Source organism: Symsagittifera roscoffensis, chromosome 9, assembly GCF_963678635.1.
Source record: "Symsagittifera roscoffensis chromosome 9, txSymRosc1.1, whole genome shotgun sequence".
NCBI classification, from domain to species: Eukaryota; Metazoa; Xenacoelomorpha; order Acoela; family Convolutidae; genus Symsagittifera; species Symsagittifera roscoffensis.
In genome coordinates, this window is record NC_087070.1 from 21,318,167 (window position 1) to 21,346,161 (window position 27,995).

The window sequence follows — 27,995 nt, forward strand, 5'->3', positions numbered from 1 at the left end:
GGGCACCTCGACCAGTGTAGTTACTGTCACTGACAAGTCCGTCAAAATAGTTTTCAACTACTGACCCGACAAAATTATTATCATTGACAAAACTGGCAAAATGATTTTCAATGGCAAGCCTGACAAAATGGTTTTCAATGGCAAAACTAAGAAAAGGGTTTTCAATGACAAACCTGACAAAACGGCTTTCAAACAAAAATCTCGACTAATATTACCACAATTTATGTGTATTTGTTTTCCGCAGCAAAAATGCCAATAAAATCAAAAATCTATGAAATTTTTTGACCCAAAAAATGGTTTTCAATGAAAAACCGGACAAAATCGTTTTTAATGAAAAATCTAACCAAATTGATTTCAATGACAAACATGACGAATTAGCTGAAAAAGCGACAATACTTCGAATTGGATGAAACGAATGAAATTCTTTTTGTAGGTTTTGGAGCTCCATAACTTTTCTCTGAGCTTAGCACAATTGATGTTTTTTTACTTTCGACAAAAGTAAGGAATACACTTTCTCGGGTAATTTTTTGATGCAGACCACTTAAAAAGCATAAATTATAACTTTTAAAACTGAATAGCGCTTGTGGTTACAAAGTCGAAACATACCCGAAATCGGTTGAACGGTCAAAAAATAGGTTGCGCTGGTCGGGCACGGTCGAGAATTTTTTTTGATCGAGCACGGTCAAAACATATCGTGCTTGGGTCGAGCACAATCGAGCACACTTTTTTCGATCGAGAATGGTCCAAACATACCATATTTTGTCAGGCACGGTCAAAACCTACAAAATTTTTGTCGAGACTGTCGAAACATACCAGTTTATGGTCAAAACGGTCGAAATATAAAGACAGCACCACGACCCGGGTTCTTGCCATCAAAAAAAAATCTGAAAAAATTGTTTTTCAATTAGAAACCCGACAAATGGTTTTTAAAGGCACAACTGACAAAATGGTTTTCAATGATAAACTTGACAAATGTTTATCAATAAAAAATTGGACAAAATGGTTTTCAAAGACAAACCTGACTGTTTGCACGGTCAAAACATATCGTGCTTGGGTCGAGCACAATCGAGCACACTTTTTTTGATCGAGTATGGTCCAAACATACCATATTTTGTCAGGCCCGGTCAAAACCTACAAAATTTTAGTCGAGACTGTCGAAACATACCAGTTTATGGTCAAGACGGTCGAAATATAAAGTCAGCACCACGACCCGGGTTCTTGCTATCAAAAAAAAATCTGAAAAAATTGTTTTTCAATTAGAAACCCGACAAATGGTTTTTAAAGGCACAACTGACAAAATGGTTTTCAATGATAAACTTGACAAATGTTTTTCATTGAAAAATCGGAAAAAATGGTTTTCAAAGACAAACCTGACTGTTTGCACGGTCAAAACATATCGTGCTTGGGTCGAGCACAATCGAGCACACTTTTTTTGATCGAGTATGGTCCAAACATACCATATTTTGTCAGGCACGGTCAAAACCTACAAAATTTTAGTCGAGACTGTCGAAACATACCAGTTTATGGTCAAGACGGTCGAAATATAAAGTCAGCACCACGACCCAGGTTCTTGCTATCAAAAAAAGATTTGGAAAAATTGGTTTTCAATTAGAAACCCGACAAATGGTTTTTAAAGGTACAACTGACAAAATGGTTTTCAATGATAAACTTGACAAATGTTTTTTATTGCAAAATCGGACAAAATGGTTTTCAAAGACAAACCTGGCGTACTGGTTTTTAATGACAAACCTGACAAAATGGCTCTCATTGAAAAACCGGACAAAATGGATTTCAATAACAGACCTGACAATTTATTTGAAATGGCGACAATATTTTGAACTGTAAAAGGCGATTGAAATAATTTTCGCTGCCTCGCTATTATCCCTGGACCTTCGTGGTCCCTGTCGATTTCGCAAATCACTATGTTAGACGTATATGATTCTAGCTGAACTGTTCATTTTATAATGTGATGCTAGCTGAAAATGTACGCGAACTTCTTACGCGTTGCGCGCTTTTATTTCAAAAAAACATTCAGTTTTTTTTAAAAATTTTTTTTGATATTTTTTGAGAAATACTCTTAGATCGAAAACTGGCATCCGGGCGTCTCATTGAAAATGTAGGGATTCGACCCCCTGCCGACCCAAAGGGTCCCCTCTTTGTACTATTTCGAGATATCCATTTTGATCGACGGACCCTAAAAGTTTTCTAAAGGCGCCACTATATACTAATTTTGAGGGGGGAGCGCGTCAAAAAAACGCAATTTTTCGGTCAAAATTTTCCAAAAAGTGCCTAAAAACGCTTTTTTTGCCTGTTTTTTAAAAATTTTGATGGGGACAAAATAGTGCTTTGGGAGACCTCCTCGAAAAATCAATTTGGTCGACCTAAAAAAAAAATTCGACAAAATTTTCGAAAATTTTTTTGAAAATCCGCCCCCCCTCGAAAATCCTAGATCCGCCCCTGGATTCGGTGTTTTCGCTTAATTAGACTGTTCAGCTAAAAAAATTTACCTGGAAATTGACGTGCATTTCGAGTAAGTGTAGACTCGATTCCATTATTTGCTCTCTATTTTTGTTTTTAGATTCAATTGACGTTGGGGGTGAAGTTTTAAAAATAAAAAAGTGTTTATATTATAGTTTTCTCATTCTCTAAAATAACAATTTTTTTCGTTGTCGAACTATACCAAGAATATATTGTTTTTTTTGTTGTTGTTAATCAAAAATTTCTGAATAAGGATACTCGTGGCTTCGCATTTCTTAAAGGCAAAAAATCAAAAAACGCCGGCTATCTGGACTGATTTGTCGAACTTATTGGAAATTGAAAATGCTCTTTAAAAATTCTGTTCTCTGAGACGCCACCTGACAGGTATTTTGTGCAAATGTTTTTTTTTCGAAGGTATTATGTTTTTTTGAACCACCTCTTACTCATTTCACTGTTGTATATGTTCCAATTTTTGAATGCAGTGACGGAATGATTGTGATTAGTAACTAGCCATTTTTATAGCAGCCGAAAGTTATTGTTCTGAGCTCAAATGTAAAACAAAGTTTCAGCTAAAATCTTTTTTTTTGTAAAGCTATGAGGGCGATATATATTGTGCTATTAAGACGTTAGCGGAGTTTAAATCGGTCTTAGAAACCAATCTTTATTAAATTTAGACATGCAATTTGATCTATTGAGCGTTTTGCTAAATACTAAAAATATTTTCGTTCATGAAATGTTTAACTCGTTTATGTTTTTTGAAAATTTGATCATTTTTTTCTAAAGAGAACACTACTCCATAAATTTTGAACTATAGTCGGAAAATTGAGGGCTTCTTGATACGAGCAGTTGGTGTAATAATTATTTTTCATTAGGTTTTTTTGTTATTGTTCCGACTTTCGATACGAAAGTAACGGAATATTTGTGCTCGGGGTGGGTTTTTTTTCTTCAGACAAATTTCGACTTTTCACCTAGCCATTTTTGACGGATTTTTTTTTATATCATTCAATAGGTATTGTTGCCTTGAGCTTAAATTTGAAAAGATATTTCACCTGTGATCATTTTTCGTAAAGTTATGAGGGTTTAAAGATTGCCATTTTGACCAATTTGGGACAATTAACGCGCGATATAATTCGCACTATTAACACGTAAGCGGAGATTTAATCCGTCTTATAAATCGTTCCAAATTGGTTGAACGAAGCTTATTCGCCATAATTGATTTGTTACAAGGAGCGAAATTTATCCTTTTGTACTTTATATGGCGTGTGGGAGGATTATTTTCATAAAAAATTTCAAATAAAAAAAAAATTTTCGTTCAATTTAATTTTTTTATGTTATAACTGCTGCTCCATAAGCCTTAAAGGTAGTCGGAACATTCAGGGCTTGGCCCTGATACGAGCAGTCTTGTTCTATTTCTCTTCTTTTTACATCCTGCTTAATATAAACTGGTGATTGTTGTTCAGACCACTGATAGGGGAGAAGAAATTTGTTTTCGGGTGTGTTTTAGTTTGATTCCAACAAAATTCAGATAACACAAATAATCATAAGATTGGGTCGAGTGTAGTATCATATTAAAACTATTCTCGCCATGAGTTGATTGTGAGTTGATTATAAAATTTTCTCAATGCTGCAAAAATTGGTCAAATTTTGTAACTTTAGTCTAATTTACAGCGAGTAAAGCGAGCGACTAACGCCAAAAGCTCATTAATAAACAATTTTTAGTTTTTATTAATTAAATTTACAAGCTAAGTTATCAATTGGAGAAGCTAACTTTGGAGTTTATTTTTACACCTCTCGAACACTAGGGCTGTTCTATGAAATTTATCATTCGAATTTATTTGCTCAAAGCTTGTGTAAAAATAAAATGGAAAAATTGAAAAATTTAAATTTCTGAAACTTAATGGGAGGGATAAGGCTATTCACAGGTCCCGTTTTTTTATTTGATTTCTTGCATAAGAATTCACATAAAGTTCTTACAAGATAAATAGGTAGGCTTACAAGATTGTTTCAAGATTTTGAATTGTACAAAGACCTGGGCTATTAATTGCTCCTTGCGGGGGAGAAATTTCATGCGCGAAGGAGCCGAACGCAAATGCGCGAAAATTGTGTCAACCAATCAGAGTTTAGTATTCGTAAAATCGAAAGAAATAAGTGACTTCAGTAAACTTTGAAAAGTTTTAAGAGCGTTGCTTGGTTGAAAATTTTTGCCCATTCTGTCTTTTGTGCATGACATTAGTCCCCGTCTGAGTGCTTAATAATAGGAAAAATCATAAAATTGTGTTTTTTTTTGTTAATTTTGTTGATTCAGTCATCTTCGGTCTGTTCGCGTGTGCATTCGGGACTGACAAATATGGAATGTACGAAGAGCCCTGGAAGATGAAACTCATATTTCTGTGGGGTGGTTTCGTAGCCACTGTACTTGCTCTAATCATGGGCGTGTTAGTGGTCGTGTTCAGAAACACAGAACGAGTCAACTTCGAGAAGTGAAGAAAGAAAGGACTTTCTAGAAAATCTATGCAGATTCGAATACGCAAGTTTAGTTTTGCTTACCGCTACTTTCGATTGGTCTTTTGAAAATCAGTAATCTGCCTTTGGTCTTTCTCCGTTATAATTTTCCCTATCCTTCTAAAATTGACAATCAATTAAGCGTAAGCCCTACTTGAATAGCCTAACATATTTTTTATGAAAAAAAAACTTTTCCCTAATTGCACAGATAATACTTGAAAAATATCTGAAGCTCTTTATAAAGTTTCATGATTTATTTTGCTATGAAAGCTTTGAAATTATGCGCAGATTGTAGAGCGGTGATTTCAATACTTCCCAAGAAAAGTAGTTTTCTTTTCAGGTTCAGAGGATTTAAAATCTTGGAAGAAAAATCAGCAGCCGAACATGAAAATCAAAGGATTAGCGAATCGAATATAAGGAAAACTGGATTGAAAAATGGAACTTTGATTGATTGGAACCAAAATAGATGATTGATAATATTCTTTATGATCGAAATTGAACTCAATTCTCATTTTTCATTTAAGATAATGTATAGGTGCAAAACAAAACTATTCTCTAAAAAACTCGCAAATTTAAATTAGTAGTACGACATCGGTGCATTGACAAAATGCCATCATGATGTTAGTTCGTTGCGAGTCACTGTTAACAATTTTCTAAAGCAGTTTAAGCATATGTTAAATATATTGCGGGTTATAATTCTCATCACATTTTTGACCGATTTTTGATTGTCGGAATCTTGTTCACGGGGTGTCTCTCGCTACTACTCGTGGGTTCGGTTTTGGCATCGACAATCCATCTCGTAGCCATCCCTGTCTCAGACAGGCGTTGATAACCGAAGTGAGGTCATCTAGATTTTTCAAATCTTTCACTTCCACTTCCAGAATTTGAAAAGGTTTTGCAGCAACTAGCGAGTCGAAGCCGATATAGTTACGAATTTTGCTCCTGTGAAATCGGAAAGTTTGAGCAGATCTATTCGACGTGATAGATTTTAGATTAAAATTATGTTTTTAACATATCAAAACTTCATGTGAAATCTTTGAAAACAGAGCTCAAGAAACAAGCTTAACTGAAAAACTTATGGTTCTAAATTGATTTTTTTTTCGGTATTTTTTAGCTAACTACTTTTTCTTATACCTAATTTCTGTTTACTGAGGATACTTAAAAGTCGCTCTTCCACCAAGTATGTCTGCTTTAATCTTACCTGTCAATTCTAGATTCTGATTGGCCCTTGCTGTTGTAGATGATAGCCAATGGGGGCACAGATTGGTTCTTGCGTAGAAAAGGCATGTGGATGTTGAGATCGTAATCGTCCACGTTTTCCTTGGTGCAGTCTAGAAATATGGCGAGACAGTTGATCTGGTTCAACACAGGTGTGAAGTCTTTCTCCATCCGGAAGTCAAACCCTGGTTCACAAAAGTGCACCTAAAATATTTCAACACTTACCCTTGCTTTTCTCAATTTTTAGGAAGAAGCCCAACCTAAAATCTCCTGGATCGTTTGTACTCACCACCCCTCCCCGGGTCGAGCTTGTGATTTTTTGATCAGACGGTCACGACCAATTTTTGGTATGTCCAGATTATCGCGACCAAAATTGATTTTTTTTTCAGACCGCCGCGAAGGAACTTTCATTTTTCCAGACTCTGTTGACCGAAACAATGTGTCCGCAACCGCTGGGATGGGGAAAAGATAACTGCGAACGGCGTAAACGAAGAAAAATTAACCACGACCGACGCGACCGAAGCGAAATTAACCGCGACCGGCGCAACCAAAAAAAAACAATAATCGCGACCAGCGCGAGCGAAAAAAAATCAACCGCGACCGGCCAGACGCAACAAAAATAAGTAACCGCGACCAGGGCTTGCGATTTACGTTGGGTTCAATAATTGATTAGTTTCAATCGTCTCGAACCGGGCTCGAAATTTTTTTTCGACACAAGCTATGTTTTGACTACGTTCGACCGAGGAAAAACATTTCGACTGAGTTCAACCACACAGTTTTTCAACAGGAAATTTTAACCGAGAAGAAAAAGATCGTCTATTTTTGACCGATGGAAAAACCTTAACTTGTGTTCGACTGAGAAAAAATTTAGATTGCTTTCGAGTATTAAAATTACATATATACTAGTTTATTTTGCTGTTTGCAACTGTTTTACAGTTTTTAAAGCAAAATTATCCGACAAACATTAAAAAGTAAAATCAAATTAGTTTTGGGATTAAAGAAATTGCTAGCTGCTTGTGATTTTACGTTTCGACCATGTATTGGATAATTTTAGACTATGTCGAGGCGAAGTTACCGACGCTGCTGTGATTAATTTTTAGACAATGCTGCGGCTTAACTTTTGATCATTCCGCCAAAAATATTTCAACCATGTGGCGAATAACTTTTTTTGACCATGCTGCGACTAAATTTTGACCATACCGGGACTCCTTTTTGAATATGCCGCAATTAATTTTTCGACCCTGTCGCGACTAAGTTTTCGACAATCGCGACCCTAATACGCTATTTCCAGACTACAGTGCTGATTTAAATTAACCGGACAAAACGCGTTAAACTTGAAATTTAAAACGCGTTTTTCTCAAATTGGATTGAGTTTAGGAGAAAACTTATGAAGACAAAACTTGCTTAAAATTTTAGTAGAATTTTTATGGTGCAATTTGTTTTGCGAAATTCGGCCCCGAAGTTTTCCCCAAAAATGGGTCATTTTAGTTTTTCTTAGTTAATCAAAAATTACGCCGAAAATACCCAGTCGATCACAGACATAATTATATCAAAGTGAGCCCCTTACGTAGCCCAACAAACTTTAAAAAGGATATATTCTCCAAAACCTTGTTTAAGTTAATTTATTTTTGTTTGATAGACAAAAAAGTTCATTTTTACAATATATAAAATACCAACTTTTTATTTAAAAACAATTTTTAAACAATTTGCAATTTTTTTTGGAGAATAAACCCTTTTTAAAGTTTGTTGGGCTACGTAAGAGGCTCACTTTGATATAGTTATGTCTGTGATCGCCCGGGTGTTTTCGGCGTAAATTTTGATTAGCTAAGAGAAGCCAAAATGACCCATTTTTGGGGTAAAATTTCGGGCCGGAATTTCTCAAAACAAATTACACCATATTAATTCTGCTAAAATTTTAGGCAAGTTTTGTCTTCATAAGTTTTCACCTAAACTCAATCCAATTTGAGAAAAACTTGCTTAAAATTTCAGCAGAATCATTATGGTATAATTTGTTTTAAAAAATTCGGGCCCACAATTTAACCCCAAAAATGGGTTATTTTGGCTTTTCTTAGTTAATCAAAAATAACGCCAAAAATAACAAGTCAATCACAGACATAATTATATCAAAGTGAGCCCCTCACGTAGCCCAACAAACTTTGAGAAGGGTATTTTCTCCAAAAAAGAATTGAAAAAGTTTAAAAATTGTTTTTTAATCAAAAATGGGTATTTTATATAATAAAAACGACCTTTTTTGTCTATCAAACAAAAATAAATTCGTTTATACAGTGTTTTGGAGAATATACCCCTCTTAAAGTTTGTTGGGCTACGTAAGGGGCTCACTTTGATATAATTATGTCTGTGATTGACTTGTTATTTTTGGCATAACTTTTGATTAACTAAGAAAAGCCAAAATGACCCATTTTTGGGGTTAAATTTCGGGCCCGAATTTTTTAAAACAAATTATACCATAATGATTCTGCTGAAATTTTAAGCAAGTTTTGTCTTCATAAGTTTTCACCTAAACTCAACCCAATTGGAGAAAAACGCGTTTTAAATTTCAAGTTTAACGCATTTTGTCCGGTTAATTTAAATCAGCACTGTATGCCTTCGATTATTTTTCAACCATCGCCACCGAGATACGACATTTTCAGGATTCAAAACCCTGTCCAAGCTATGGATTTTTGGTCCCGTAATTAACAACGGCGCGACCGAGACGAAGTTACAATAAAATCGGAAATTAGGTAGCACGTTTCGATCAGGGCTCCTATGGTACGATTTGCCGGCCCTATTAAGAAGTATTTCAACGTTTAAGCTTTTCAGAAGTTTTAACCGAGTAACAAATCTCCCCTTTTTAGTTTAGGGGGAACAAGTTTACGAGCTACTGCTACCAATTGATGTCAACTGTGTTATATATACATCTGATTTAGCGTACAGAAAAAGGAATAAGCTGTATTCATCACTCAAATTTACTTGGTTGATTCATCTGGGTCAAAGACAGCATATTGGCAAAACATGAAGTCGAGAAACATTCAAGTGCAAACTGATACAAACTAAAAGCTTCAAAACACCAGAAAAATGAATTATTAAAAAAAAACAATTTGTATTTTGTTTCAAGGTTGCATTAATGGCTGCGAAATCCTTTTGACGGCCGTTTTTGAAATTTTTTTGTTCACTTCATTAACAATACTGCCCGTATACTAAAGTGCGAGGAAAACTGCATTTCAATGAACCTGACGAAAAGCAAAGTCCTTTGTATCAAGGGATCAGCTACGATTGCACTCCCCAATTACAGCTTCGGAACCACTGAAGTAATAAAAGATCTGGGCATCCTAATAACCGACACGCTCTCTTGGACGCAATACGCAAAAAGAGGGCTGAAAAAGCCTTAAACGCTTTCTTCGTACTCGAAAGGAATCTCTCCAAGGCAAATTTCGCGACCAGAAAAACGCATATATCTGTTACGTTGTGCCAATTCTGTGCTACTGTTCAGCTATCTGGAAACCATCAAAAGGTGACTTAGGAATCATAGAAAGTGTGCAGCGGAAAGCGATCTCGTGGATTTTCATGACATGCAATAGCCATATCTCCTATAAAGACATACTCGTAAAGCTTAACATCCTTCCTTTGTCTCTATATCAAGAGCTTCATGTTGGACTGCTGTTTGCAAAAATACAGCTGGAAAAGTTGACATCGATTAGAGAAGCCCTGTAAGCATCACTGACGTTGGAAACCAAAGAGCTCATATGACACGAAATTTTGTCTGCAAACAAATGCGTCTGAAGAAGTGCGAGTCGGATTTCTGGTTTCGGGCCTGTCGTCTTGCTAATTTGTACAACGAATACTTCAAATGTGACAATTTGTTTGACCCAGAATGCAAAAACAGACTTCTAGGAATGTACACAACGTTTTTAAAAACTCGCTACAACGAATCAGATACATGCACTTGGCGCATTTTATGCGAATGCAACAACTGTAGAGCCCTGAATACACTTACACTTATAACTAAAAAACTAAACTTTGAAGACTGCAATGACTGGGTTTTACACGAATCCTTGGATTATATTCCTAAATCTTTTCTTATTATTATTATACGAGGGCAGATGTTCCAGCGTTCCTCTGAGTAATTTGAAAAAATGTATGAAGAAATTATTGTGGAAGCAAATATTTTGACTGCGCATATATGAAATATCAAAGTTGTTATTGTCCCGAAGTTAACAGAATATTTGTCATAGTGGTGGTTTTTTTACTTCAGGCAAGTTTCGACTTTTTAATTAGCCATTTTTGACGAAAAAGTTTTTATATCATTCAAAAGATATTGTTTTCTTGAGCTAAAATCACTTGTGATAGTTTTTCTTAAAATTATGGTGGTTTAAAAATTGCCACTTTGGCTATTTGGCACAATTAACGCGCGATATAATTCGCGCTATTAACGCCTAAGCGGAGATTTAATCCGTCTTAGAAATCGTTCAAAATTCTTTAAAAGCTTATTTGCCATAATTGATTTATTACTAGTAGCAAATATTTCACTTTGTGCTGTAAATGGCGTGTGGCGGGATGATTTTAACAAAAAATTTCAACAAATTTTTTTTTTCTTATTTTGTTACATTTGTTTTTTTTTATGTTATTACTGCTCTATAGACTTTAAAAGGCAGTCAGAACGTTTAGGACTTTGCCCTTATACGAGCAGTTTTGTTTGAATTGTATAGGGAATTAAAACGACTGTTTAGCTGGCTTCAAATCAGTTTAGAACGCTTTGGATTGCAGTATATATCACGATGCATAAATTATTCGCATTGCGCTTCTAGCGTCAAAACCCTCAAATTGCACATAAATTAGTTGAACGTTGCCAAACAGCCCAATTTCAAACCACTAGGTTTTCTCAAAAAAAGCAGGTTAAACGATGTTTTTTTTATAAATGTCAACTCAAAGAACCTGTGTTTTCATTTCGTTAGAAAATATAACAAAACTGCTCGTAACAGGGCAAAGCCCTGAATGTACCGACTACTTTTTAAGGTCTAGGGAGCAGCAAAAACATAAAAAAATAAATGTAATAAAATAAAATGAAATTTTTTTCTAAAGTTTGAGATTTTTTAATGAGAATCAACCCTCCACACCCCAAATAAAGTACAAAATAATAGATTTTGCTCCTTGTAACAATTTATTTATGGCGAAAAAGCTTCGTGTCACCAATGTCGAACGATTTATAAGACGGATTAAATCTCCGCTTACGCGTTAATAGCGCGAAACATATCGCGCGTTACTCGTCCCAAATTGGCCAAAATGGCAATCTTCAAACCCCCATAACTTGATCGAAAAATGATCAGAGGCAAACTAATTTTTGAAATTCAAGCTCAAAAGAACAATACTTTTTAAGTGATTTTAAAAAAATTCTGTCAAAAATGGCTAGTTGAAAAGTCTAATTTTGTCTGAAGAAAAAAAACCCACCCGAGCACAAATATTCCGTTTCAATTTTTGCTTCAATCGCCAAAAATGCTCTGAATGAACATACCACCTGAAACATATACATTTTGATCAAAAATTGAATAAAAGAATTCTATAGTGTTTTATTTATATCTCTATGAGACAACCAACAAGACTGTTCGTACCGGGGTACAGTCTTGAATGTCCGAATTGCCGCTAAAATTTATCAAAAAAGAAACGTTTTTGCTTAAATTAGATGATTGGAATGAGCGAACGGAATATTGACGCATGGGGTAGTTTTTTTATTCAGTCAACATTGGACTTTTTAACAGAGCAATGTTGGCTGAAATTTGGAGAGTAAAAGTATAAAAAGCATAAATGTTCAAAAGAGTTTCAGAAGATCATTCTACAAATGAGGCTAATTAGAACATCATTTAAATTGTTCTCCATTGATCCCAGTTGTTCAGAACTTTCACACTCTTTGTCCCATTCTTCGTTCAGAATATTTTTTCTACGTTCTAAAAAAACTATAAATTTCACTTTCTTCTTCGTGTTCTGCCTCTTGTTTTCTTATCTTTCATTGTACAATAATCTAAAATGTTCCAGAATATTTTATTTATTTGTTTACCTTAACTTTCTTGTCTTCCCACTCGTAGTCCTCTGGGTCGAATCTCTTGAATGCGATGTCCACGTAGTCCCTCTCAGTCAAAGTGGCACAAGTCCTCGCCATCATCTCACTCCGCACTCTCTTCGAATCGACATCCGCGAACTTATCCGCCTTTTCCTTCTCGTCCCCGAAGTGGTCATAGCACGACTCACGGAACAGCGTCTTGCCAGAACCTGTGTAAAAGAATACGTAGTATATAAACCAGCCGAAGTATCAACCAGCCGAAAATGCGTAAGTGTTATATAATATTTTTGCAACAATTATGTAACAGTCATGAAAATTATGCAAATTCACTATTATGATGTAACTTTTCGGTTGGTTTATATACTCTGCGCATTTTCGGTTGGTTTATACTTCGCCTGGTTTATTTACTCTCAAAAGAATAGTTCCTGCTAATTCCGGATACGATAAGGCGAGGAATCACCGTTCAAGATAAATGACAATGGCTAAAATGAGGGGCGTATTAAAAAGAAAGAGCGGGTCTGAACGCCCCATTTCAATTCTCTTACAGCAAAAAAGATTTTCTTGAAACTATTCGCTTATGTTACGACAAAAAGGTAACACCTTCTTAGCTTTTCTCCGTAAAATTAAATTGTTCGATAACCCAAACCCCTTTCTCGATAACCTTAGATCTTGTTACTCAGAGTGGAGTCTTAAAATTCAGTGCTGATTTAAAATACCCGGACAAAACGCCCAGGTTGACCTCCATACGCTAAAAATGTTGGTCATATAATTCTACAATAGAAAAATGGTTATCTATTATACAAATGCAAACATGGAGTAAATAGAAAATTGTAGGCATATTTTCCATGGCAGCTTTTTCTATTTAAAACTTTTGAAATTTAAGGAAGTTTTTTCCTCTTCTTAGTCGCAAAATCATTTCCATGCTCAAAACTCGAGTAAATTTTTCCGATTTTTTTCTCTGATATAGTACAGGCTGAAATTTTCATGCAAATGAATCAAAATTGACAATGAATTTCCTCTGTGCACCCAACTTGAAATTTTTTTTTTCGTTTTTATATGTAAAATAAAAAGTTTTATCTGTCAAAACAAAACAAGCCACGATTTCAAGTCACTAAAATTTCTGGAGCAAAAGTTTTCTAGCCATATACAAAAATGTACTAGTCTGAGTGAAACTTACCGTAATATGTTAGATGGCTTATCTCTGGTAGCAGTTTATGTGTGATGTTATTCCACAATCTGAAGGGTTCACTAATTGGAGAAAAATTTGGTTATTTTGTGTTCATTCAATATTTGTGTTCATTCAAATTTAATATGAACAGTTTAAATATAAGCAGCATATAGTACAGCTACATCAAAAACTCTCCCTACTCATTGCCAAAATCGTTCACTACAAATTGTATATTTTTGTTTTCAATTAGAAACTTTTTGTAAGACTTTACAAAGATTATATAGAACCAGTATTGCAACATGGAGTTTTATTATAAGCATTTTACGCAATTATTTTTTTAACTTGCAAAGAACGGATTTTGAGAAAAATTAAAAAGGATCACAAATTTTCCACAAGCAAAGACATTTATGTATATGAATTGATTAAAACAATGGCAAAAGTAACAAGACTGCTCGTATCAGGGCAAAGCCCTGAATGTTCCGACTGCCTTTTAAGGTTTATGGAGCAGTAATAACAATTAAAATGATTCAATAAAATTCAATAAAATGAAACAAAACAAAAATATTTTTTTTCTAAAATGTGAAATTTTTTTAAATGAAAATCATCCCCCCACACGCCATATAAAGTACAAAAGGAAAAATTTCGCTCCTTGTAACAAACCAATTATGACAAATAAGCTTCTTTTAACCAATTTGGAACGATTTCTAAGACGGATTAACTCTCCGCTTACGCGTTAATAGCGCGAAATATATCGCGCGTTAATTGTCCCAAATTGGCCAAAATGGCAATCTTTAAACCCCCGTAACTTTACGAAAAATGATCACAGGTAAAATACTTTTTCAAATTTGAGCTCAGGACAACAATACTTTTTGAGTGATATAACAATTTCTGTCAAAAACGACTAGTTAAAAAGTCGAAATTTGTCTGAAGAAAAAAAACCCACCCCGAGCACAAATATTCCGTTACTTTCGTATCTTAAGTCGGAACAATAAAATATAACATCCATGCTCCACAATCAGCAGCGTAGTATCAAATGAAAACATTGAGCAATGTATCAAACATAAAAAAAGAACTGCTCGTATCAGGGCGAAGCCCTGAATGTTCCGACTGCCTTTTAAGGTTTATAGAGCAGCAGTAATAACATAAAGAAACTAAATGAAACAAAATAAAATGAATTTTTTTCTAAAATTCAAAATTTTTTATAAAAAAATCATCCCCTCAACACGCCATATACAGTATAAAAAGATAGATTTCGTTCCTTGTAACAAATCAATTATGACAAAAAAGCTTCGTTCAACCAATTTGGAACGATTGATAAGTCGGATTAAATCTCCGCTTGCACGTTAATAGCGGGAATTATATCGCGCGTTAATTGTCCCAAATTGATCAAAATGGCAATTTTTAAACCCTCATAACCTTACAAAAAATGATCACAGGTGAAATATCTTTTCAAATTTAAGCTTAGAACAACAATACCTTTTGAATGATATAAAAAATTCCGTCAAAAATGGCTACTTAAAAAGTCGAAATTTGTCTGAAGAAAAAAAACCCACCCCGAGCACAAATATTCCGTTACTTTTGTATCAAAAGTCAGTACAAAAAAACGCCTTACAAACCAAAAAGGGTACATCAATTAAGTTTAAGTATAAGATGTTTAAGTAGTTTAAATATTGCAACTAGTTTAAGTATAAGAAAGCTACTTAGTTTGAAAAAAGTTTTATTCATGAATGCAGTAATGAAAACAAAAAAAAAGAAATGACAATTTGATGCATCAATTTCAAGATTTGAACATAGTAGGCATAAAGATCTTAAACTAATTATTGTTCCGACTTTCGATAAGAAAGTAACGGAATATTTGTGCTCGGGGTGGGTTTTTTTTCTTCAGACAAATTTCGACTTTTTAACTAGCCAATTTTTTGACGGAATTTTTTTATACCATTCGAAAGCTATTGTTCTCCTGAGCTCAAATTTGAAAAGATATTTCACCTGTGATCATTTTTCGTAAAGTTACGGGGATTTAAAGATTGCCATTTTGGCCAATTTGGGACAATTAACGCGCGATATATTTCGCGCTATTAACGCGTAAGCGGAGAGTTAATCCGTCTTAGAAATCGTTCCAAATTGGTTGAAAGAAGCTTATTTGCCATTATGATTTGTTACAAGGAGCGAAATTTATTCTTTTGTACTTTATATGGCGTGTGGGGGGATGATTTTCATGAAAAATTTCAAAGTTTAGAAAATTTTTTTTTTCATTTTGTCTTATTTCATTTATTTTTTTAATGTTATTACTGCTCCATAAATCTTAAAAGGCAGTCGGAACATTCAGGGCTTCGCCCTGATACGAGCAGTCTTGTTTAATTAGCACTCTTCTTATTATACTGAGCGCTCGTGATAGCAGCGACCATCATCAAATAGCACAGACGATATTGCAGCTAACTGCCCATCAAAATAAGGAAGATCGAGACTTACGCGAGATAAATTTTTTTGTTCGATATCAAACCATTGAGAAAATTGTTTCATGGTTCGATATTTAAGACTAGCTCATGTCAATAACTAGGAACCCGGTGTTGCAGAGGCAAAATTTTGTCAACCTGCCTTGGAAAAGAATTCGAATCACGTGTGTTTAGTGGTTCGGTCTATTCGCTAAAAACCTGTAAGAACTCCGAAGCGTGCACTTATTTCTTTTTCACAGATGTAACGTATTAAGGAGAGTTTAACGAAAGATAATGGATTTGAGATAGCGTCAAGGCGTTCACCTAAGTATTATGGATAATAATTGGTTATAATCGATTTCCGAGATAATTATTCCATAATAATCGACTATGGATGTTGCAGTTGCAAAACATTTGTCGAACTGCCCGAGCCAGAAGAGAGCTGAAATCACATGCAGTTATAATGGCTTGGTCAAATTGTTCCAAAGTCCTTATAAACACATAATACGCATGCGCTAATTTCTCTCTCCGTCAAGTAAAGTTTTAATGAGATTTTAGCGACTGAGTTGGAGTCACTTAAAGGTGTTCACAAAAGTATAATGGATATAGATTAGGTACAATGGGTTTTAGAGACTACTTTATTTCTTTATGACCGATTATGGATTAAAATTTCAGAACGCGCAATTGATTATATTGCCATTGCAATCGATGATATTCGAGAAAACTAAGTCCACTATGATTTAAAATGTGCGTGTATAAACTACATTTTTTTTCAACTATTTTCAATTATTTTCGTCAAGATAAGCTATTAAAATGATTCTTATAGAGAACAAAAACACACCCGTTCTGACAAAAAATGAATTGCAATCGTTTTTATACAGACAAAGTAGCAGAGACCTTGAAAAACGATTTGAGTCGATTTCAAATCGATTTAGTTTAATACAAAAACTTAGCATAAAAATCAATTTCGATCGATTTTAAATCGACTAAAATTTTTTGGTCAACGTTTTTTGGTTTCGTTTTTGTACGTATTAGAGTGACAATAAAATCATTTTGAATAACTTTTTAACGAATTTTTTCTATACCAATTTTATACAGATTATTTTCAGGTTTTCTACGTTATCAAACAACAGAGAAACAGTAGAAATAAAAGTTTAACATATGCTTTTCGATTGACTTTTCGTTCTTTTGTTTGGCCTGAAAATAGCCTATGAAGATAATTATTGTTATCTAAAATTTCTGCGCCGAAAATGATGTTTCCTTATTTGATAATCTAATTATATGGTATTCTCCTAACAAAATTGAGCCTAGAACGTTGATAACATAAGTGAAATTTAGAAAGATTTTGCATAACTGTACTTCTCGTTACCGCGAGAACCCTGACCTATGGACATTTGAAAGGAAACCACTTAAACGCAAAAGTTTGCGTTACAAATCTTTCCTCGGGTGACTTTTGCCGTCTGTAGCTCTCCTTGAGAATTTCTTGAATATAAAAAATTGCTCAGCTTTGAAACAAAATTAGTTTTGCCAGGTCAGTTTTGTTGAGTTGTTATTGAATTTTACTACTATCCAAAAATGCATTTTTATGCGTAAGAATCGAATTTTCTCTACTGTGAAAATCCTATGATCCATTCTAAATCAATTTACGTATTTAAATGGGCTATCTTAAATTGATTTCTATACACTATATTTTCTGTACAAAAAAAATTGATTTAAATTTATTTCATTCTGAAGTTTTTCAGTGCGGGCATTATACACCATTATAGTTAATCTTAACCAAGTTTCTTTTTGAAAGTAAAACCGTATGTTTTTGCTAACATTTTGCAAAAATTTAAGAAGAAACTCCAATGAGAAGCTTCAAGTTAATTAGGATTAAACTTTGAAGTTTTATTCACGTTTATCACTATCTTACCCGCACGTTCACCCTAATAGATCAAAGTGGAAACTTTAGTTAAACTTTAGAATTAACAACTTAAGAAACTTTAGTTAAATTTTAAAACTAACAACAAAACCTCTGGTTCAAATCCAGGCTCAAAAATGATTGACATAATTCGGCTTCTGAAGCAGAATTGTTATAGAGCTGCCGGTTTTCAATCATTCTGAAGAATTTGTAAAATTTATTAAAAATGAAAGCTGCAATTCTATTTCTCGGAAATACCAAATACGCACCTGTGCTCTACCCGAATAACCTTCCAACAAAAACTGCTTTTTTTCTCAGAAACACAAAAACGAATATATCAGCGGTTCTTCTGATTTACTATCTTGCTTCTTAAATGTGCTCTGCTCGTTTTTTCAATTTTTTTTTTTCGAAAAGCTATATTAGCCATACGTTTTTTATATAAACGTATGGCTAATAAGAGTTATCATACAGCAGCTATTTTTTCTACGAAGCCACAGAATTTGCTCTATACAGCAGCAAAAACCTTTGGGGCCAAGACTTGACTGTTTTTAGCTCAATAGAAATCTTTGATGTGTTTTGTTCTTGTCAAAGTTTTTGATTTGCTTTCACTACTTTTGTTTTGTATTAACACATCTAAATGAAATCATGCGCAAATTCAAATTACTGTTTAAGTGGTCTACACCTCACACAAAACGCCGATCACAAAATTTCTACGTCGATCATCACAAAACGTCGATCATAAAACTTCGATCATAGTGCTTGCCAAATCCATTATCCTCAATTTTTTTTGAGAAATTTTTTAGCAGAATTAACTTGCCGCAAACACTGGAAAACACCGCCAACACAGAAAACTGGCAACAATGCGAAACAGAAAACTGGAAATTTTACAAAAAGTGTTATTTGAAAAGTCTATTTTTCCGTACAAAAACAACCTTCGACAAAAATACTGACTACTCAGACAGAGAGACACCGGACAAAAATTACTGATTTGCTCTCGAAAGAATTTGGGACTCATTTTCCTTTCCTCCATCTTAAACGAGCATCATGGTTATGGTAAAATGGGTAGGTTTACAAGGTTAAACATGAAGACTAGGCATGTTTTGTTATAGCCTAATTAGACCGCGTGTGAATTTTCAAATTAATCAAACATTAATGAAAAAATTCAAGTTGTAAAATTTCGCAGGTTGGGGTTTTGTATTTTGTATGAAACAGAGCTAAGCGTGACACTGAAAGATTTTTTGCTAATTCAGTTATGAAAACTTAGTACACTTTCCGATTCTGGTTTCTCAATTGTTTTTCTGATTTTTCGAAAAGGTGTTTTTTCACTGCCCGTGGTTGTGTTCTAAACTTTTTGCTGCAAAGAATATGAACTAATTCGTATGGTCTTCTTTTTCCATGCAGGAGAGGATGCAGTGGACTGATTCGACTGGAAGTTCAGACGACCTATGATTCAGACGCCCATGTGACAAAAATTTTGAAATTTTTTTCAGTCTTCTGATAATTTCGATCAAGTTTTAAAGCTGTTTGGCGGGGAATGCTAACTTGGTTTTATGTTGGACTTTTTTAAAAGTCAAAAATCTTTTTTTTTGCCCAGCACTAAAGAAAACGAGTTCTTTTTAAACAGTGGGTGAGACTTTTCATTTAGTAAGTTGGGAAGGCAGAGATTGGCAATCGATAGCAACAAAAGTTTTATGAAATTTTACCCTGCTGAGAGTTGTCGTGTTCAGTTATAGGTCAAATTCAACTATATGGATTTTTGGTCGAATGCTTAAATATTAATCGACCACCTCTTCTATCTTCACAGCGAAAAACTATCATGCATATTGTTCAATTTCAAAAAAGAGCACCTCGCAAAAAATTTTTGTCATATCTGTCATATCTGTTTTTGATTTTCTATGTTATTGTTCCGACAACTTCACGATAGGGTATGTTTTTTTCAACAATTTTTGGCATTCGCAAAGAAAACTCGTGAATAATGTTAAATAAAAGCCCTTTCGGTACAAGTGTGATAGAGGGGTCCCGATAAAAGCCAATTGTGAGAGAGGGGTCACAAATCACACTAACAGCCCCTCCCACTCTCCTGGTTGCCAATTTTTTTCCAAAGGGTCCCCCTTTGGTCTAACTTTACGTCATCCATTTTTGGCTCACTAACCTCAAAATTTTTCTAGAGGCACTTTTGGCGCCAATAAAGCTAATTTTTAGGGGGGAGCGCATGCCGAAAAAAAAGCGCTCCCCCCAAGCGCCGCCCCCTCCTAGAAAAAACGCCACTGAAAGAAACTAAATTGAACAACTTCGAGGTACTTTTTTTTACCTTAGGGACCCGGTTACTTTCTTGGGACCCCCTATCACACTTGTATCACCCTTTCTGTTGTGATTAGGATTCCTAAAAATGACAAAAAAAAATCAAAATGTTTTTTTTTAATTTTTCTTATTTTCATATTTTTGTCGGAACATTCTATGTTACTAGGTCAGTAACACCCTATTCTTGTCGTTATTTACCTTTCATGCCCATCAAGAGCACCTTGCTTTGAGCCATGTTCTTGTCTGAGGTGAAATGGTCGAGGGCAGAGACAGTCTTGTTGAATTTGGACATGTTACTAAGGGTCAATTATAACAAAGTAAAAAGCACAATAAATATTATTCAGAGAGCAGCCTCTGCATAAAAATAACGGTAAGCAAAGTATATAAAAATGTAAATTGGTGCAATGAAAAGACTTCCTTTTATATCTATTTTGTACAGATCGTTTGAAGCTGTGCTGGTTGATCAAAATAGAATCGGCAATGGTGATAAATATTCAAAGAAGCAAGGGAAGCGCTATTTGTAGTAATACTGAACTTGTAGGTCGTAATTATTCCTCGAAACTTGGTATAATTTGTATGGGACTGTAACTGTAATTCTATAAACAGGAAAGTTATGGACGAAAGGAAAATCCACAGTTTCACGGAAATAGCGGTCTGGCTCAAGGCAATTGTGAAACACTTCTGCAAACGCTAGTTTGTACCAAAATTTGCAAAATTCGGAAACTTAGTTTCTGTTTAGCTAACATAGGTTGAAGTTAATGTTTACAAATATTCGAAGTTTTCTAAATCTATAAAATCAGTCTTTGCAGAATATCAAAGACTTTTGTCAAAGAGAAAAACGGAGACTTAAACTTTTGTGCAGGGTTTTTCAAAGAAGCGTAAAAACAAATAAAACTTCTTTGAAATATCAAAGATATAAAACAAAACTTAACTTTGTATTACACAAACCATTTGCTCGAATGGTGAAACTCTAGTGCACTCGTATTTTCGTTCACTGATAATTTTAAAAAGTGTAGTGAGAAAGGTATAATTTGGAATTACTCGAATTCTATTTCAGGTCTTTTCATAGGAATCAGAAATCAAATTCCAGTTTTAAATAAACCTTCAAAGTCTGCTCAACTGGTCAAATTGTTCAATGGTATATGTCGTCGTGGTACGTTCGAGTGCAAAGAAATTGCGGCGTTCGCTGATAATAATCCCTGGGATTATATAAGGATAAGCTTCATATGTCCTTTTACCCCAGGGGGCAAATATAGAATTTAGGCGGTATAACCAACCGGTGGTTTGTTTTTAACTAGACAAATATCCCAGAGGAAGTAGCCATCACAAAGCAGGCAAATATTGATTCAACGAAATAAAAGGCTCGAGTTCAGAATGGCCCTCAAAATTATTTCCATATTCTTATGTTCTTAGGTTAGCACATTCATATGTTCTAAATTTTTTCTCTTGGTCACGTAATTTACAATTTTTCCCTCAATTAAAAAATCAGAAGTGTTTTTAAACCTTTTTCAAAGTTGTGTTCACATTTTTGTTCACGTTATAAAATAAAAAGATGCATCACTCAATTTTTGAAAAAAAAAAACAATACTGGTTTACTAAAAATTAAAAAACAGTAACCAAACCAACTAAGCTTTTTCATCGTCTTTGTTGTATATCGAATTGCATTGACTGAACAATAAAAATAATGTCCTGTCCTATCATTTTCAACCGTTTCAATGGGTTAAATAAAATTGAGAGCAAAATCGTAGAAATAATGACAAGCCCCTGCGATTTTAGACTTTTTTTCACTCAAGTAATAGAATTGATTTGTTCCTCATTTTTATAACTAATTTATGACCGAATTCCCCCCAAGGAGTTAAATTGAAAGACACCTAATTAAGCCTCCGGTAGAGAGAATATAGCTGATGAAATGAAGCACTTTATAATCCTCTTGTCTTGTTTCCAAGGAAAGTCTGCCATTTGCAATGGAAAATTCAGAATTTATTATTCTTAAGCTGAAGAATTTTCAAGGAAAGGACTATTCAAAAATATATAATGCGCAGGCAAGGTTTTTATTATCGGCGCGAAACTGAGCGTTCGTCGAGAATGTCTGCTTATAAATCCCTGCAACATTCACCATAAAATCGATAAAAAGTAGCAAAATGCATTTATTCCTCTTTCTTTTACTTCACAGACCATTTATTTTCGAAATGTTCTACTTGTCAAAATTGTTGAAAAAGCAGGAAAATGTACCATTTCATTTCCTAATTTCATGAGAAACGCTTTTAAAGTAGAATTGGCTTGTCTCCCAGGGGCTTATTTTTTTTGGGGGGGGGGGGGGGGGGTAGCGTGTTGGGTGGACGCCTTCTTCTCAGAGATTCTATCCCCTCGACAACCAAAGGGTACCCTCTTTGGGATTATTTTATGATCGACTTCATTTTCGGTCGACCTTTGGCGCCAATATATTCTGTTTTTGAAGGCGCGCGCCGAAAAAACGCTTTTTTTGGTCAAAATTTCTCAAATAGTGTTAAAAACTGCCTTTCTGACCTGTTTTTTCAAAAATTTGCCTGTGATGCGATTATTTTTTAAACAAAAATAGTGTCTTTAAGTATTCTGAGAGTGCACGAAAAATCAATTTGGCCGACCAAAAAAATGGTCGATAAACTTTTCGAAAACGTTTTGAAGATCCTAGAACCTCGAGAATCTCCTAGATCCGCCCCTGATGTCTCCTCCCATAATGGCCTAGTAAAAATATATACAACCAGACTACTCTGCGTTGATGTACGTACATTGGAAGGGGGCTATAATTTGTTGAAGAGCGGGGGTTGTATAACTTACTGAAGGGTGGGGGTTGCATAAATTGCTGATGGTGGTTAGTCGGGGCTATAATGGGTAGGAGTCTGAAATTGACCCTTGGTAGTTTATATCGACTAATTCCCCTTCCCGCCCGCTCGTAAAGTTAGAATATAAAGTTGTTCAAAAATTGTTCACACGGCCTTTACTTTTAATCAGTATTTATCTTTGATAATTTCGAATTGATTTTATTAAGATAATACAATCGTAAAAAATGAAAAATTGAAGCTAAAACGACGAATAATAATGTCTTTCAAAATTGGTCACACTTCAAAAGCATAAGGACATAAAGCAATCATATGAAATTTGACTATGAAGCTGAATAAATTGGGAAGACTTCCTCTTAGACGGAGAATCAGGGTTTCCAAAATGACTCCCACAAAATTAAATCCGTAGGGAACAGGAAGCTGTCCACTTTTCAGTGATCGCATTCGCGTTTTCACTGAATGCGAGTTATTACTAGCTTCAGAGTTAAAGTGATATTATAACGAAAAAAATCTCGGAGAGAAGTCGTGATGGCGTAACAAAAAACACCGGTCTATTTCCAAACTGGTCAGGTTAGGTGGGCAAAAATGATCACAAGTGACACTCAGTGTGGTTTTTAAATGGGTCCACAAAACTCAACGTTAAATTGGAGCAAACTTGAACAACTAACTGAGAATTTCAAGCGTGATTGAAGTTAAAACTGAATATCAAAAATTTAAAGAGAATTATTGATGCAATCGCAGAGCCAGGAATACGGGGGAAATCTTTTTCAATAATAAATATTAGAAAACCAGATCAAAAGAATTATTTCATTTGAACTTTCCGTTGTAGTGACGTTCAAAATTCCATGTTTGTCACAAAAAAAAACGTAGAAGAATCAAGAAAAGTTATAAAATCATGAGATAAACGAAAACTCTTTGCTCGAAAATTAATATGCTCCACTGATGGAATCGATAACAAATTTTATCTAGGTGCTAGTAAAAAACAGTGACTATAGAAATGAGTGTCTTTGTAAATGTTACGCATCTTAAGTCCCTCCCAACAAAGTTTTCGATATAAAAATTGTTTTCAAAAACAATACAGTTGTATCGTTTTCGGAAACACAGTTTATATAGCGACATCAGTGGCGTGCGCAGAAACTTTTCTAGTGAGGGCGATTTTTCGAAAAAATTTTGAAAATTTTGCCGACCTTTTTTTTAGTCGACCAATTTAGTTTTCTGAGCTCTGCTAAAGATGTATAAGGACCGTGTTTTTTGAAACATTTTCTGCACCTCATGCAAATTTATCAAAAAAGGCCAAAAAGGTCGTTTTTAGGCACTATTTGGAAAGTTTTGCCCAAAATTGCTATTTTTTTTCGCGTGCGCTCACCCCTCAAAATTAGACATATTGGAGCCGAAGGCGCCTTTAGAAAAACTTTCAGGTTCCTCACCGAACAATGGATGTCATAATGTTATCCTGAAGAGGGACTCTTTGGAAATTTTGGCTACCAGAATTGAGGGGAGATCGCAAACCCCTCCTCGGCACGCTACTGATCGACATATACTTTAACATTTCTGCGACCCTAAAAGTCGAAAATTTAGTCGCGCACCTCGACCTGGGAAGACTGCTTGACTGCCAGTATTGGGGCAAAACTCTGAATGTTCCTACTGTCTTCTAAAGTCTATGGAATATTGTTTGGTTTAGAAAAAAATATATAAAACTTTTTTTAAAAAAATTAAGAAAAATTATTTTTTTTTCGAATTTTTTTGCAATAACCACCCCTCACACGCTATGTAACGTACAAAATAATATTTTCAGCATAAAGTTAAGTATAAACTAGATCAAATAGTTTTTCTCATATCAATTTGGAACGATTTCTAAGACAGTTTAACCGCTTACGCGTTAATAGCACAAAATATACAGCGCGTTAATTATCCTAAATCAACCAAATTGTCAACTTTTAAACCCCCATTGCTTCACCAAATTGATCAGAAAAAACACCGAGCACAAATACTTTGAATGTCGTAACAATCCCAAGAAAAACATAATCCGATGTAATGTTTTTGTAATTCAGTGTGTCTTTTTTTTCCATTCCAAATTTGCAAGTTTTCTTGCAGGATGCTTTGCTGCAGGATTGATGTCAGCAGAAAACCACCAGCAATTAAAAAAAATTTGTCGTACAGATTGTTTTTATAGATGTGATGTGACAGTTGTCAAAAATCTAAATGGATCGCTCTGGGAAACATAGATATACGGCAACCACATGATTTTTATTATTTTATGAACAAATTAGAAAGATTTATAATCGGAAGAAAAATCAGGCGTTTTAGAAGTGTTTATCGCAAATTTTTGTCCCACAGTGACAAAAAGCCGTCCAATTTTTAGAGATAGCTTTATCACTGATTGTGATGGATTTAAGTTACAATGTGGTTTTCAAAGCAGTATGTGAAACTCATTGATAAAAATTTGAAGCACGTTACAATGGTAACGTCTTAGTTAGAATATTGAGAAATCAAACAGTTTTTTTTTGGTGGCGTCCCTCATGCTTGAAGGTCCGAATGCTTGAAATTAATTATAGCTTACTTTCAGCCAATCAGGATTGAGTATTCAAAATCTCAAAGTAAGAAAATAAATCCAGGCCATTAGTGTTAATATTGACCGATTAGATAATAAGCAGATGAGTTTTCAAGACTTAAAAATTCTTATGAAATTGAACTCATAAATCTTGATGTATATCTGAATAGTATTGCGGTTGTAACCCGCAATTTGTAATATTTTTGATTATTTTCCACTGATTTAAAACATTTTCTGTTAATATTGACTTCGATTTTGTGAGAAAGGCATTAATCCAATAGGAAAGCTTAGCGATTTTGATTTGTTGAAACGTTTCAAGCATTCGTTCCTTCAAGCATAAGGACCCTCCCCGTTTTTTTACGCATTTCATGGCACAAACTACGGGTTTTGAAAAAAAAAACAAATTAAAAAGATTAGCATTAATGTTGTTAACCCTTAGCGAAAAAACTTTTAAAGTTGTATGTTTCTCACAGTAAAAAGGGTTTTGTCTTATTTCGAAATCGAAATTTTAAGGAATTCTATCTAAATTTTAAAGAATAATAAATTGAGAACCAAAACTTTTAAAATAATTTTTGCCTCATAATTTTTTTCCCGGTAGTTGTTTTTTGTTAGGTTTTGATCCAGAGGCACTCCTCAATTTTTTTTTTTCATAAATTGATATACATTTGTGATAAGAGCTATCTAAAAAATTTTGCTCTTCTGATCCATCTAATATTGCAATTCAAACCTTTCAAGATACTTGTAGGGAATTTTAAAGTGAAATGCATTCACTTTTTTCTTCTTCTAAACTTATATAACAAGACTCGAAAAATAAAATTGTTGCAAGATGTGCATTCTATTTTCAATGAAAATGCAGTATTTAGCATTCTACAGCTAAATAAATCAATTTTCACCTTCTTATTTTTTATACTTGAAAGGAGATTTATAGTGAAAGTGGATATAGAGGAGTTGTCAAAAATTCATACGTTCATACAAAACTTTAAAATTTAAATCTATACTTTGCTAGAACTCACTATGATATAAATCATCAAAAAATGTTAATTTTTTATATTAACAGATAATAAAATGACCACAGAATATTTTATTAGCTCACAATCTAGGCAAAACTCTTGCAACTTTTGCGTTCCAAGTAAGTTAGGGTACAAAAATCTCAGGCCTTTTTGCTTTGGTTCTGAAGTTTGTTAATGATTTTCAAAGAATATCTACGTTTTTTTCTTACGGAAAGTTTTTGCTTGAAGAAATTGTGAAAAAAACTATATGGATAGTTTTCTAGAAAAGTTAAGTACGATTCATCTGAAAACTCAACAGCCTGTAACTTTCAATTTGGGGCAAAATTGTACGAGCTGAAAAATATATCAGGAACCAGTTTCATTTTGGGGATCAGATATCCAAATTTTTTGTCTAACCTATCAAACGTTTTTTTTTTGAATTCAAGTTTGTCAACTTGCTTGTTCAACCCTTGCACGAGTTTTTGCATGCAGGGAAAGCAACTTTTTGCACGAGGCAAGTACAGGAAGTAAAAGTGCAAATTTTGGGTATAAGATTGGCTCAAATTCTTAAATTAAGTATCACAAAACCTCAGAGAAATACGTGTCAATTCTTGCCATATTTCTTATTAAATGTTGGTTTGTTGCTTTACTTACGCTTTCTTGTTTTTCAATTATCTGGCCTGTTTTAACATATTCAAATTCAAATCCGTAAGAATATTTGTCTTCGTTTTATGTCACTGCTGCTCAGATGTCTGATAAGGACACTAGCTACAAAAGTTTTCATCTGCGCTTCATTTTTCAAAAAAAGTTCACTAAGTTTTTTATTAAAAGTTCAATAGCGCACCGCAACCTTTGCTTCAGTATTTGACCCGCTTAATGATTTCAGTAGAGTTTCATTGTTTTTAGTAAACTTTGAACGCAAAATCAATTTTGACCAGGTCGAGATTTGCAATTTATGTTTCGACGGATTCGGGTCTATTACTGTTTAAAATTCTATTGCAAATTCTAAGTCTAGAAGCTTTTATAGTTAAACTCAAAGTCAAAACATAAAATCCAGTCTGCTGAAACATAAAGCCGAACACAAAATTCAAACAAAAAGTCTAACACAAGTCAAATATATGGTCGAGAATACAAAACATAAAACTGGGCTCGATTTTGAAACCTTGGAACCTGATCTAAACTACATTTTATGATTGGATAAATTAGATATTTTACCACTGTAAAGTATTTAATATTAACCAATCATGATCCATCTAACTAACAACCCACTTATTTGTAAGTGCTGAAATTACTTGTAATTTCAGCACCAGAGAGATTTGAATTTAACTTAGAAATTAGTTGACTCTCCAAGAGAACTTCAGCAGCCGCAATAAACCAGTATACCCTAGATCTATTGAGCCTAGCAGAGACTAGTTAAACAACCTGAGACTAGATAGTATAAGAGTAAGATTAGGATCGGTATTAGACTAAGAAGTTGCACGAATCTATCCGGCCGAAAATAAGATAGCGTGACGAGCAGACGGTGTACCCTATCCGAAATTACTCTATGAGTTAACCACCTCGGTCATAACTCATCTGGTGCGAC

At 34.3% G+C, this 27,995-nt stretch overlaps 1 protein-coding gene across 1 annotated transcript; it reads right to left on the reverse strand.

Moving 5' to 3' along the window:
• Positions 1-5,408: 5,408 nt before the first annotated feature.
• Positions 5,409-21,424, reverse strand: LOC134854191 (uncharacterized). The gene is made up of 4 exons (XM_063870346.1): positions 20,250-21,424; positions 12,248-12,459; positions 6,182-6,402; positions 5,409-5,922 (listed from the first exon to the last, which is right to left on the reverse strand). Exons 1-4 carry the CDS (start codon positions 20,341-20,343, stop codon positions 5,721-5,723), a joined length of 729 nt encoding a protein of 242 aa, XP_063726416.1. The 5' UTR covers positions 20,344-21,424; the 3' UTR covers positions 5,409-5,720.
• Between the last annotated feature and the right edge of the window lie 6,571 nt (positions 21,425-27,995).